The 14,995-nt window shown below is 40.9% G+C and overlaps 1 protein-coding gene across 2 annotated transcripts in view; it reads left to right on the top strand.

The window, feature by feature from the left end:
• Positions 1-14,995, top strand: part of CREB5 (cAMP responsive element binding protein 5) — a 381,842-nt gene that overhangs the window by 289,998 nt on the left and 76,849 nt on the right. For both annotated transcript variants that reach the window (XM_064487484.1, XM_064487485.1), the window contains exon 7: positions 2,296-2,406. In XM_064487484.1, coding sequence (XP_064343554.1) covers positions 2,296-2,406 — 111 coding nt within the window. The remainder of the gene's footprint in view (positions 1-2,295; positions 2,407-14,995) is intronic.

Below are 14,995 nucleotides of genomic sequence, written 5' to 3'. Positions count from 1 at the left end.
CCGCCTGTCTTCAGTATTCTGTTGAATTTGTGAGTCACAAGGTAGAAATAGTCATAGACTGTAACTCATCCAAAAAGTGGGGAACATGCCTGACTCTGGATCCAGAGGCAGCGGGCAGGCTGCTCTCACTGCTTTATAGAGCTAGTGCTTGGAAAACACTGTGTACTTGGAAAATGTATACTTCTGAGTGATCCCCCTTGAGAAAGCAAAAGCTCATTTGGACTTGACTTCCCTGTAGGGGAAGGTCACTAATTAGAACAAAGGGTCAAATGCTTTTCCAGCTCTCCTGTCCCCCAGCCTCTTGCAGTGGGAGTTATAAGTAAAGAGCATTCTTTTAGAAAAATCTCCATGACTTAACATTTAGAGTACACAAATGTACTTAATGGCCCTGAACTGTACACTTAAATAGAGTTAAAATGGTAAATTTTGTATTATGTTTATTTTACCATGTTTTAAAAAGATCATTGAAAAAATTAGAGTACCTAGACTGCCTGGAGAATCAGGGGATATGATAGTGAATACAGTCAGCTCCCTGCACCTGTGGAGTCCGCATCTGTGCATTCAACAACCATGGATTGAAAAGATTTTTTTTTTTAATTCCAGAAAGTTCCAAAAAGTATCGCTTGAATTTGCCGAGTGCTGCAACTATGTTCATAGTATTTACATTGTATTTACTAGATATTACAAGTAATCTAGAGATGATTTAAAGTATGTGGGAGGATGTGTGTAAATTTTACGCAAATATTAAGCCTTTTTTATACAAGGAACTTGAGCATCCTTGGATTTTGGTATCGGAGGGGGATCCTGGAACCAAGCCCCAGCAGATACCAAGGGACAACTATATTTTATTTTGCTGAATTGGAGTGGCAAAAGGTTTTGGTAGAGTGCTCTAGAAAGTTCTCCTTCATTAAATAGCTCATTTTGAAATAGTTTCACATACCCATACATTACTAGACAACCGATAAGCTAACTCAGGCCAAGGTAAGGCTAACAGTGCTTTGCTGTGACAGGGAGTGTGCCCCAATCATTCATGAGAAGGCTTTTAGCAGGCGCTTCTGCTAATCCACACATCAGTGTCATGCTGATACCCTGGCCCTTGGCGTGAACACAACAGGAATTGCAGTGACAGAGTCTCAGAAATGGACGGGGCCTTAAAGGGTCATTTAGTTCAACTCTTACTCTCTACTCTTGTCTGTGAGTTTTCCATCCTCTGCTCTTTGAGGAGCTCCAGGGATAAGGAACTCTGTATTTTCCAAGACTACCTAAGCTAACTTTGAACAGAATCCTGGTTCCCTAAAATTTCCGACCATTGTTTTCATTTCCATCCTTTGGCAAATGGAAAAACTTTTGCATTGAAGAAACTGCTTCCCCCTTGAGGAAAGTCTAATTATTTTCAGTGTGATTTCAGTATTTAGTATACTTGCATTATTCTAGTTCTTTGAAAAATACTGATTTTTCTCCCAAACAAAATATTAATCAGAAACACCCTTCCCTGACTGTTATAGAGATTTTGCTATATTTACTTTTTAACAAGGACACCCTGGAGATTAAAAAAATGCCAGAACTCAGTTCAGGTATTTGAATGTTAATTCTCTACAATAGACAAGCCAGCAGGACACTGTGGGAGCCTGGACATATGTCAGACAATACCCTCACTGCTTTCTTCGCCTAGCCCTGCGGTGAGACCTAAAACTGCTGCTGTGTGGTCCTGACAGGGTTAACAGGGAAAAGACGTGTTAGGAGCTGCAGGTCAGATATCTATGTTGGATTCTTCTGACTGTGGTTATGTGTTGGAGCGGCAAGAAGACACATCATATTTAAGAGGGTTGCTTTTAAAATTAATTTTTTCTTACTGCTAAGATGATTCACATTTCTGTATAAAATTTGGGGAGGAGGGAAAAAAAGCCATAGACAACCATTTGGTATATTTTGTATCCTTCCAGTGTTTTTCTATGCATATGTTATATTTTATAGCTATAAAAATATGCATGATTAGTGTAGTTGGAGTGTTTGCAAAAGTGGAAGTATTCCATACTTTTGTTTGGACATGATCTACCATACAAATGTAGTTCTCTTTGACGTCCAGCGTATCCAATGGAAGGCACAGCTTTGGATGATTGTTTGATGTGCTTGAGTTCAAGGCTCAGGAGTACGTGGCTTATCCATCACCATAAGCTTTCCCCGGAGTTATTCACAGAAATTCTAAACTATCCATTTGAAAGAGAAATGCAGGTCTGCCTGTGACCTAGGCTGCCTTTCTCAGACGTCTGATTCTGTTACTTTCCTTTCTCTTAGATGGAGAGACAAATGTCAGTGAACTCCAACCTCCTGGGAATGCAAGGTCCAAATCTCAGCAACCCCTGTGCTTCTCCCCAAGTCCAGCCAATGCATTCAGAAGCCAAAATGGTAAATAACAGTTATCATCATCCTTTTGTTATTCCATGGCTCTTTTCTTTTGATTTCTGCTCTGACTTCCACACTTCGGTTAAGGCAGGTAGATGGCTCCGTCTTTGTTTCAGTGAATAGGTCTCTCTGTGAAAAGGCAGTGCAGAGTGTGGCTGTCTCTTTGAGGATATTTGTTACTAACCTTGGCATCAAATGCTCATGTGACAAGTATTGGATCAGCATGTGGCCTCAGTGAAAGGGACATTTAGCAATTTGGGGAGCTCCATAGGAGTGGAGGTGGAGTACACCTAAGGATGTATATATTTGCTCAGAAGGTGAAATTAATAAAAACAATCCAGTATTTCTCTCCTTCAAGGTGGTCACAGTTCCAGTGTCACTCTTCCTGTCCCCAAATCCACCAAAACAGACGTGATTTTGAAGCACACACCATTATGAAAACATTTTTCATTTTTTGTTGTAGTCGTCAAATGTGACATTCATTTGAAAGGACCAGAGCCTTGTTTTCTTGCGGGGTAACCGCAGCTCATACTGAAATGCCCAATTTCAGGTGACAACCTTCAGTGACTGTTAACATATGAGCCTGATGTGCAGTAAAGTCAGTCTTTTCAATCAGAGTGATAGATACATGCATTTATATTCTACTAAATGTTAATAAAAGCAATGCATGTTGGTCTTGGCAGTATAAAGTAAACTTGCTGGTTATATTTAGTGGCGTTACTTGAAGTAAGTCATTCAGTTTTTGTATAAATTCTGACACCACAGTTAGTAAGGTATTAGATGACAACAAAATACACTGCAGCAGAGTTTTTAGCATCTGATATCGGATAGGGATAGCTTCTGCTAGAAGTTGGAGATTTATCTGGTCTGCTGACTGACAGCATTAGGGACCATGTCTGATGGCTGGTATAAGGAGGTTACTGACATCTGTGAAAATTAGCCATCAAAACCCAGGGACTTCGCTTTCAATGGCAGCAAGGTTTTTGTTTATTTGTTTGTTTGTTTTTTGTTTTTGCCTCCTGCTTTGGTCACTTTCTCTTGGAAATTTCACTGATTTGACTTGCAGCTTCTTAACCCCAGGAAGCAACTGAACTCCCAGTGTTGGCTACCTTGGGCAAATAAAATCTGTGGTCGGGAGAGTTCTCTCTGCTGTGCCACAGTCCCTGTGACATGCCAACTGGCACCAGCATCTTCAGCAAAGCTCGTTAAATCTTTCTGGAGTCGGCAAATATTTTTTCAACTCAAGCCCGGCTGAGCCAAACTAAATACTTGCTGGCAGAGTAAAGTCCAAATTGGCATCCCTTTTGGAGACCAGAGTAATGCCATTTACATTTTTTTAAAGGAAAATAAAAAATGAGCTGTGAAGGTACTTAAGAAAAAAACAAAATTAAGTTATTCGTGTGTATGAATAAGTGTCCTGGGTCTGAGCATCAGATGCTGTTCCCCTCGCTGGATTATTTCTGAATCGTCTTGTTTGGTTCAGGGTCTGTGTCCCTCCTGAGGAACCTCGCAGACAAACTTTAGGTGGATTCTAAAACACAATTTTAAACCAAATTTCCCTGCCAATTGAGTTTCACTGGGTTTTATGCTACCACTTGACTCAGAAGTGTCCGACCCTTCTTGCTGGCAAAGAAGGAAAATGTTTCCAGAGGGAGGACAGGTTTATACTTATTTATATGTATGAAATAAAAACGTGTGATATGGTGGATTAATAGGGAATCATATCAGCAGGAGACAAAAGGGAATTGGATCTGTTCTTATAAAAATAGTGTTACCCCACAAATGTTTGTCGAGTTGGATTTTGAGCAAGCAGCCTCCTCTGCTGATTCATGTTCTAAGTGAATGACTCTTTCCAGCTCTGTGATGTCTCAGCAAATGGACTGTATCGTGGAGCTGGGGTTTAAGGAGCACAGCTCTCCTCTCTGCTCCAGGCTCCCACCCCAAACCCATTATTGCCAATACAAATTTGGATTATTATTAACCCAAAGGGGAAAAATGCTAATATTGGCCACTTACATTTTGGAAGAATAGTGTTTACCTAGTAGCTTGGAAAAGTGTTAAGTAAATGACTTTCAATATATTACTCAGCATCTCTGTTCTTATTTCTGCTTGCTTTATTCACTTGGAGAAACGGGTTATTGCCATCTACTAACCGTACAATATTTTCTAGCTGCTTTGGGTTGCTTAGAGGAAGAGCTTTTATAAAATCCAAAGTAGTGAAGGAAAAAAAAAATCTTTCACGATTTTAATGTAAGCCAGAGCCTCCCCAGGTTTCTCAGAACTACGAGCTTTGTTGTTCTCTGCCTAATTTTCTTCCTGTGTGAGACTGGAATGGATTCCAGATTTCAACTAAGACTCTTGTTTCACTGTGCTCAAGGACTGTTCCAAAGGTCACACATGGGCTATTGTGATGAAGGCACCCGGTGGGGTGTGTTCTCAGAGCCCGGGAGAAACCAGAGAGCTGCCAGGGACGGGTCGCCCACCCCACAACACTGCAGACCTATTCTCCTGGGAACAGCGGTGTCAGAGTATCCATTTTACTCTCCCTCTTGGCCACTGACAAAAGCCATCATCCTGAATCTCTGCTGAAACTCAGAGGTCCTGGAGGTGGACAAAAGCTGAAGGCAGGATTGCTTTAAATGTACCTACGACTTGATTAGAAGCTGTCTAACAAGTAGTTGTTCCGTAGAACACATCCATTTTCCTTGCCCCAAACGGGTCATTTCTGTTGTGGGAAAGAGCCAAATAGGTGCTCCCAGAAAGCTCTATGGTACATTAATCTGGGACATCCTAAATCAAGAATCATGTGTGTTTTTCTTTTGATTTAATGTATATTAGTATCAAGCAGTGCACTTCAGTGAACTGTAGTCACATTTGTCCAAGATGATTTTGTCATAATTCTGGCAGATAATAATTTAGTTTTATGGACCTTTTTCTGAAGAATTAAGCCAACAAACATGTGGCTTCATAATTATGCAAGTGAATACGTGAGTACTGGAAATCGTTTGGGGGTCGGAGCACAGACTCAGAGCTGTGAGAGCCTCCTGTCTTTCCACCCACCCAGAATGACAGGCTCTTCCTCCCAGGTTCCTGGGATCGGTGGGTGTCTTCCATAAAAACAGGATCTGCTAGAAGGGGATGTTCGCTGGATAGCTGTGGACATTTTTAACACTCAGAGGGGAAAGGGAGGAGACGAGGGATGAGCAGAGAGAAATGAAAAAGGGGAGGAAGAAGGAGACAGAACAGGTAGGGGAAATGCAAACCAGACTGGGGCATGTTTCCAGCCTCTGCTGGATGTGCGTGATTCTGCAGTGACGTGGGTGTGGGGCTCTCAGGGTTACGTAGATTTGTGTTCATTTCTATTTGTGAGAAGTAGACCAATTCTAATTTGAAAAAGGTTTTCTTTTTTTCTTTTCTTTTCTTTTCTTTTTTTTAAAGAAGTTGATAATAGGGTTGGACTCTAAATAAGGGGTGGGGAGAACTTGTCTCTATACCTGTGTTGAGTCTCATTAATGATGAGGTGATGACTACCATATTGAAATTGACTAAGATGAAGGAAGGCGTATGAACAACCATTCACTGAGGGCTCTGGCCACTCTGCCCAGATTTCACCTTCAGTTTGGAAAGAGATAGTGAAGCCTAGGAAGTATTGATACCTTGGAGAAGGTGTTTATGTCTGTGACCTGATTTCATCCTCAGGACCGCCCCATGACAGGGCTCTTGTCCCCATTTTACAGCTGAGGCAACTGAGGCTCCAAGTGGTTAAAAAACTGGCCCAAACGACACATCCCTTAGCAAAAGCTAAAGTCTCAGTCTCTAACGATAAAGCTTTTTCATCACCATATTGATTGTTTAGATAAAAATAAACAGTTTCTGGGTATCAGTAACTGTCAGATTAAATCAAATTCTTTTTAGGTTAATTTATTTACATAGTAATGAGAGACAAGGATGGCAAGGATAGTTTAGACCTCCGGATAACCTGGAAAAGTGTGGAGTGGTTGGTTATTGTGGAAGTTAACCTCTTGTTTTAACCAGACTTCTGTGGCTTCACTGACTGGTCCAGCTTCACTGTCTCTTATTTAAACACATTTTAATCTTGACTTTTCTTGTTTTACATGTGTTTCCTCTACGTGATTGATTGGAAATAATCCTTGCATTGTGTAAGCTTCATGTACTGAGAAAGGCCCCATGAATAAGAACTGAATTTAACTGAGCTGAGTTGAATTAAAATTATGAGAGAGAACCAAACCCTAGCCCTGGACATGAGGGTGGGATGGAGTGAGTAGGGGGTGAGGGTGGGCCTAAGAAGGAGAGGATGACATTTGTTAAATGCTCAGCTAAGTATTCAGCTTGTAAAGAGTAGCTGACTGCATTTGATTTATTTGAAAGATATGTAGAAACAATATCCGTCATATTTTTTTCCTTGAGAGGAAAGCAGTATGTCTGTTCCCTAGAAAACAGAACTTAGAATATCATTGCCCTCCTAGGAATTGAGAGCAATCAATACCAAATGCTGTTCCTTCCATTGTGACGGACTGATTGTGCTGTATTTTGGCCACCAACTGTCAATACTTCATCCACATTTAGGTTTGCAGTTTATTGAATGAATACATAAATATGTGCAGTGAATGAATGAAAGAAACCAACATGACTGGGGAGTCAAGGCCTTTTAGAGATGAACAGCACTTACTGAAGACCTTGCCCAAATCCCTCACTTCACAAGTGAGGACATGGCTGCCTGGCAAAGACTTAGGGAGGTCAAGCCATCATTTAAACACAAAGCTGGGTCCCAACTCAGTCCTTAACATTTCCACCCAGAATTGTGCTTTTTCCATCAGCTGTGCTGACAAATTACTAACAGTGCTTCTTTTCTTGGCTCATGGGTTCCTCCTGGCAGATTGGCAGACAAGAATTGGGGTGGCATAGTGAGCAATCTATGGTTAAATCTCCACTTTGTTTTGAGTGTCAACCTGGGTGTGTTTGTGTTTGCCTTTCCCCTCCCTAATTATCGAGCTGGATAACTGTTTGCCTACGGTGCCCCTTGGCCACCCACTGTCCAACAGATAAATCACAGAGAAGCCTGGCTGCATATGGAGTTGCCTGGAAAGTTTATACACATGAAAAGACAGTCTCCAGGTAACATCTCTCTGGCACACTTGAGAAAGGCAGTTCTTCGATTTGCCTGTTTGCTTTAATCATCCCCAGCTTTACTTCCTAAATGTCCAGGAATAAAAACGCAGTGACTAAATAGGCTGTCTGCTTCTCAGGAGATTTGTGGCAAGGCAGGAAATGCTGTTGACTTGAAAGACACTCTCGTTAACTTTCGAATTGTCCCAGCAGCCATATTTCCCTGTAACCAGTGATCAAAACATGATGATGGGCTGAATCAAGGTGACCACGCTTTTCAGAATCCTGCTCCCTCACTGCTGTGAAAAGCCACTGTCCAATACAAAGATGAATAGGAATTATGTAAGAGTCCATGACGACATCAACAACAAAAATCTGAGCACTCACTCTGATTGCATTTTAAGGACAATTTGCCTTCTTAAAACACTATGGTAGAAACTAGCAATTGTTAACATTAATTAATCGCCTGTGTATATGACAGAAATTATGTTAAGCATCTTGCAATATATTATCTTATTTAATTCTCAGAACAGTCCATTGAGGGAGATACTATTCTTAATCTCATTTTATAAGTGAATAAACTGAGAATTCAAGTAACTTGTGAAGAACATACAAGCTGGTAAACGATGGTACTGGGATGTGAATCCAGACATTGGACCCTCGGTCCTGGCCCCAAACAAGAATGTTTTTGCCAGCAGTGGGAATGATCATCCCATGAGTTTATATTAGTAGAGCACTTTCCAAATTGCAAAGTTCTTCCGTATACACTGTCTCGTCAGAGGCTCACAGCAATCCTAAAAGGTCAACAGAGAAATATTACCATCCTCATTTTATAGACATAGAGTGGTTCTAAGTGGCTCTTCCAGCATCATCCAGTGGCATAACCAGGCCTTGAGCCCAAGTCTTCTTTGAATTTTTGCCATTTCTACTATATCATGCGGACTCTGGCATCCCCATGATAACTTATTCTGAATAAAAGCAAGTTTATAGAAGAGTAAAACTCAAGTGGTATAAAGTAAGACAAGGCTCAGATTAATAGCTCGGCCCAGCCACCTGTTCGCTTCTCCAGTCCTCATCATCTAAACCCTGGAGAGAAGGCTGATCCCTATTTCCGTCTGTCCAAGACAAGTGCTGCATTAAAGAACTGAAAGCAACAACACGTCTCTAAGAGCTAATAGAAGCCCCAGCTCCTTTCTGTCGGCTGGAAGTATAACCTTTTACACACCACTGCCACTTTGCCCATTTAAACTGTAGGAAGTTCAGTTTAGGAATGTATCATGTCCTTTTTTGGGGTAAAGTGTAAATGATTAGATTAGATCATTGATAAGAGCAAGCAACTTTTTAATTATCTTTCTGTCTACAGAACAAAATAAATTCCTATAGGATTTACATTCCATGTATGGATCAGAATCCCAAATACATGGGATTATATGTTTGATTGTATTTGTTTTGAAAGTGAGAATTTGAGAGATTATCAATTGCTTATGAATCACCACATTCCAAAGCCAGAAAGGAGCCTCAGGGATTATTTTAGCAAAATTCTTTTCTTTGAGAAACAAAGGTCTGAAGTTCAATTTAACAACTGATCTAAGGTCACAGAGATGATTAGGAGAAGAAGGAAAATTGGAACCCACATTCCAGGTTTTCAAGTTCATAGTTCTTCGCTCTCCATGTGCCAGTTGTGAATGGACAGAGAAAGCCATCTGCTGGTTGCTCTGATAGTGAACTTTCTAAGGGGGTGTTTCCTGAAGTGTTTTCTGCAGTTTGTTTAGTGAGGTAAATAAAGAACCTTGCAGGGAAAGAGGGTCAATCAGCCTTTTCCTTTTATGTCAAATGAGAATTGAAATTAATCAGGATGCCCAAAGGCATGGCCCAGTTTTCTGTAATTCTTCCTGAGACTTGGGGGGGGGGAGGTCTCGACATGAGACCACTAAGCTATTCTTATTGATTACCCAGAGCGTGGAGACACGCTGAGTGTATTTCATATCTTGGCACTTGGTACAAACTGCTTTGATTTTGCCAGCGACCAAGTAAAAGTAAGCTTCCCCATCTCATTGCTGTGTTCTTTGGGTCTGCATGGGTCTCACTTGGGCTTTCAGAGATGTGCTTCATGCTGGTGTGGAGTGGTGATGGAGCTCTCTGAGCACCCAACACAAAGCGGTATTGAAATGTCCTTTTCCATCGGTTCTCTTTTCTTGGCTCTGCCCCCTCCACCCTCACCAGCAGCTCCAAGCACACACATTCAGACAGTCTCCTAGGACTCATTGTCTTCCCAGTGTTCTTTCGTTCTCTTTCTGCAAGTATCCACCCTGTTTTGGTAGCCATGGCAACAGGTGAAATACAATCCCAATATTTGCTCGCTGCCTCTGTCACCCAGCCCAGCACGCGCATTGCCGGCTCTTGTTTTTGTGTTTGTTTAATGTTCCCAAGCCTGAAGTTAGATGCATCTGGGCAAGGACGCGGCACACGGTCGATCTGGTTCGGAACACCCCCTCTCAGACAGTCTTCAGGCACGTCTTCTTTGTGTGTTTGTGTACGTGCGCGCGCGCTTGTGTCCCTGTCTGCTTTGGAACGTCGTGCAAATAAGTTCAGCTTGTGTCAGAATAGCCTAGGGGGCCAGGGGGGTGGGGAGGAAATTTTACAAATCTTGTTACAAGGAAGTTCTGCTTTGCAGAGATATATTTTGGTCGTTTTCTTGGAATTTGTGTAGCTTACACTTTCCAAGATTTTTGCCAGCACGACTAATAATGAAAGTTTGCTTTTCACTTTGGGGTGGTGGCTCTGCCTTGATTTGGTTTTTTATGCAGGAAGTACAGAAGATCTGTTAGAAAACTTGTGCCTCGAGGGGGATGGAAGACACGGCACTGGGGCAGATAGAGGAGGCCAAGTTTTCCTAAAGGTTTAGGGTTTTTCTTTTGTTAAAAAAATAAAAGGGAGAATCCAATCTTCACATCCCAAACTAACAATGAATATATTTTTCCTGTTGGTATGCTTTAAAATGGTCTTTCTATCCCCTGTTAGTTTGAAAATCTAGGTGTGCTAGGGTACTATACGGTTGTTGTATTTGTCTTGGTTATGAGTGAGATGAATCGTTAAGTTCTCAGGTTGGGGAAGTCCCCCAAATAAAAATAAATACATCAAGTATTTTTATTTTGAAACGATATTTGCAGTCACCAGTCAGAAGAGGTGTTTAAGGAGGACGAGAATTTCGTCCCACTGTGGCCTTGGATTCTAGACATTAAAAGTGCAACCAGAGAGGCAAGGCAGTCGTAACCTTATTTCAGTAGACAGCCAGCAGCTGAAGTGTAAGCGGGAGCAGGAGCGCACGTGGGTAGAATTGCAGAGTTGGCAAGTGTTTCACTTGCACCCTTTCCTGGAACATCCTTCTCCCTTTTGGCATCTCCACATGGGAACATGCCCGTGTTTCCAGGGTACCAGCCCTGTGTCCCTCCCAGCCTCTCCTGCTCCACTCCACTCGGCTCTGCACACCACAGTCACTCTCTGAAAGCCTCTCCCAGCAGCCTGGCATTCTTCTGAGAGCGTCTGGCTCTCTCGGGCTTCCTTACCTCTCCTGTCCTTTTTCCTTTGCCTCTGCAAACTCCACTCCTCCTTTTGTTCAAGATTTAGCTCAAACGCACATTTCCTGCGAAGTCTTCTCAACTTCCTCGGGTGGACAGGAGCCATGCCTTCTGCTTGGGCAGACTCCATGGGCACTTTGTTTATCTCGTCCTAGGAGAGGCTTTATTACCTGTCATTGTCTGTGTACCTGCCACACTGCCAGCCTGGGAACCCCTTGAGAGCAAGAGGCCGATTTGATGCCATATCCCAGGGTTGGCATCTTTCCTGCACGTTCTAGGTGCCAGTAAATATTTGTTGGTAGAACGAAGGAAGGAAAGTCTGATAAACTAATTTAGATGGAGATGTTACAGTGACTGAATATGCTGCCCCACACTTTGGGCTTTTTTTTTTTTTTTAAGTTCCAGGGATAAGGTTGGACTTAACTTAGATGATTGATTCACCAGTGGTAGAGTTTCAGGACCCATAACAAATGGGTGGGAGAGAGATATTTGAGCAGGTGAGAATCCTTCCCACAATTTCCCAAATCCCTGCGTCAGTATCTGGGGGCCCTGCCAGACACAGCCAAGTGCAGCTCTGCAGAGAAGCTGTGCTTGAGGCCTCTGGGCTTGTGGCGAGGCACCACGTGAAGGGGAGATGGCCTTGTATCAAGGTGCTTTGGTACTTTAGTGTGGAAATCTCCTCATGCACTTTTCAAAAAATACATAAATTCACAGATTTCAATGTAGTTTTGGTCAAAAATTAATATATGGTGGCAAACTTTCAAGGATATGTTAAAATGAAAATATTATTTGTCTTTTTTCCCTGTTCCTGCATATAATATATCACAATGAGGTTCATACTGAATATACAGTTTATATCCTGCTTTTGAAAAATTTCACATGGTATTACGAGCATTTTCCCATGTCGCTAAGTACCTTCTGAAAACATTTTAATGACTGTATAATTTATCCTGTGGATCTCACATAAAAATTTTAACTTCCTTTATTTCTATTCCTGGGTATTTTCTCTACTAGAAATAACCTTTTGATTATAAAAATAAATCAAACAAAAAGCTGATCTGAAATTATTTAATTACATCTTTGATTATTTCCTTAAGATAGATTCCCAGAATTAGGATTACCACATCAAAGGGAATAAGTATTTTAAAGACTTGGTATATATCCTCCCAAATGTCTTGAAATTCATACTAATTTTTATTCCCTCCTGAAATATAGGAGGATACATCATATAGCATTTTTAGAGACAGTCAACATTCTCATTTTTAAATGAAATCCTGGCCAGTTTCTGTCTGCATTTGTTACACTGTGGGCAATGTTGCACTTCTTTTTCTAGATGTTGGCTAGCCAATTTTCTTCTTTGATACATTTCTGTGCTTTAGGACAATTTTTCTTCACTGGGGTAAGTATTGGAATCCAGGGAACAAATGATAAAGCAGGTCGCCCTCCCTCTACTGCAGTTTTCAAATATTCTTAGTAATTAGCTGGCTTTACTACCTTACTTTGCTAATTATAGTTTTGTTTCTAAAACTCAGTGCGTGTCTTAAAATATACTTAGTCATTTTTTTTGTTTGTTTGGTTTTATTTTGTTTACATGGCACTTTTCCTTGGAAGCACAGTGTTTTGAGGGTTTGGGAAAAAAGCTTCAGTTTTCTGATTTTTACAGTTATTCAACTTATTTATTGCAAAAATGTTGGCTTTCCTAGTAATATAAATGTGGCTCTTCCACATTTTCTGTGTTTATCTAACCAAGCCTTTGTTTATTTGAATATAGACCCAAGTATCTTAAATAAACTGAAGATATATTCGTGTCTTTCACATTCACCTGAGGCAGGATTATGTGGATCCTGCTCTTACCCCATTTAGGAGAGATCAGCCTCTGACCATTTTTTATTCCACCAGCCACAATATAAGTATATGGATTTATATTGATGGAACTTTATCATTATTACTGGATGGCCAAATGTCTCTGAATCCATTCTCAAGCCAGAAAGTTAATCTGAAAATATAAAATAGCTTAATTCCCATGGGGTGATGTTAATGGTGTATTATTTTAAGGCTGAGTGAGTCTTATGTTAACCAGACTGTAACCTCCTTGCTAGTTCCTGGGCTCCCGCAGGGGAGAGACTACCCAGCACGTAGCTAGCATAGAACGGCTCCCTGTCAAATGAATGAATATGAGTAACTAATTATATAACAATATCCAACACGCATTGAGTGCTAATCATAAGCCGTGTGACCATGTGATTTGCATGTTGTGAAGATTCAGTGAGAAACTGCACATAAAGCCCTGAGACTGGGCATTTACACGTATTCTCTTATTCCATCCTCACAGCTACCCTGTGAGGTAGGTAGCCCTGTTTTTACAGACAAATTAACTGGTGTACAGAGGAGTGCCCAAGATCACTCAGCCAGCAAGTGGCAAACTGAGGATTTGAACCCTCTCTGGAATTGGACCCTTTCATGCTGGATCTCTGCTTTGGCAAGCTAAAAGCAGCATGGTGGCTGGATTCTGGTAGGGGTGGAAGTGGCGACAAATAATTGGCAAATATTTATTAGTAGTATCAACTAGTCACTAGGTGTCCTTTTTTTTTTTTCTCTTTTTTTAAGCAGTAGACCCCTGACATTCCTGAGCATTGCTGTGACTCCCCATACCCATGCGTGGAACATGTTGCATCCCGGCACACAGGGCAAATGGCAGAGAAAAACACACTACAGTCCTGACCTTGATGGAGGGCCAGACTGACTGTCATATTTCTGCCCAGAGCTGTGTAGCAGATGCAGTTTAAATCTGCACCCCAGCAGAAGTTCAAATTACTGTAGATCAGAGAATTTGAGGGTTATTTTTTTTAATACTTGAAACCGTGAATGCTAAATTGGAAAATACCAAGTCTCTGTGTCTTTGCCAGTAATGTGAATGATGACTGATCGCTCATATTTTAAGATATGTAGAACATTTTCCCACCTTTCACACAGACTAGCAGGCTAGCCTCTTATGGGAGCCACAGCTCGCAGCTGGAATGAAGAATAAGATGCATTTGGGGAGTTTTGGTTTTTGTTTTCTCTTTGAGAAGCAGAATGAAGCATTGGTTGAGAACAAAGACCCTAGAATCAGACTGCCTGGCTTCGAATCCTAGCTGCCTGACCTGGTTGCTTAACCTCTCTGTTCCTCATTTCCTCATCTATAAAATGGGAATAATGGTAGGACCTCACTTAACAGAGTTACTTTTTAGGATCACATGAGGTAATACAGGGAAATCGTTTGGCACAGTACCTGACACGCAGTAATCTCTCTTTCTCTTCATGTTTTCTTTTTCTTTTTTTTCCTCCCTGCTTCAAAGGATACTTCTCTTTCATTTATTGGTTTAATTCATGATGTTTAAAACATACTTACACAAAGTTCATAGTCTGATAGAAGAGAAAACTGAGACTAAGAGAGATTAAGTGCCCTACCTTTGATCATTCAGCAAAGTTGTGGTTAACTCAGTTCTAGAATTCAAGTCCTAGTTTTGATTAATGCACTAAATTACTCTGCTTCTTATAGGGACTTAGATATGGAAACCCATGGGAGTTACACAGCTGTTGCTTTGAATTCACCAATTAATTGAAATATGTAAGAATAAAGATGACTTTAAAAAAAGTTTTTAAATAGTTAAAAGCTTAGTTTTGAAAGCTGAGTTCAGTGCAGCGTATTTTCTAATTTCAAACACATGTTATTGTTTTATGGTTTGTTAGTTCACAAACATATGAATATGAAAACATTTTATAACATTAAGTATTTGAATGTTAAAATCTTAGGGCTAGAATTACGTGAAAGACGAAAGGCTCACCAAGAAATGTATATTAAATTCCATTGCCTAAAATAGACTTTCACTATGTCTGTACAAATT

The sequence above is a fragment of the Camelus dromedarius genome, chromosome 7 (genome assembly GCF_036321535.1).
Source record: "Camelus dromedarius isolate mCamDro1 chromosome 7, mCamDro1.pat, whole genome shotgun sequence".
Lineage (NCBI taxonomy): Eukaryota > Metazoa > Chordata > Mammalia > Artiodactyla > Camelidae > Camelus > Camelus dromedarius.
Note: the sequence above shows the minus strand (reverse complement) of the source record. Positions and strands in the feature narration are given on the sequence as shown.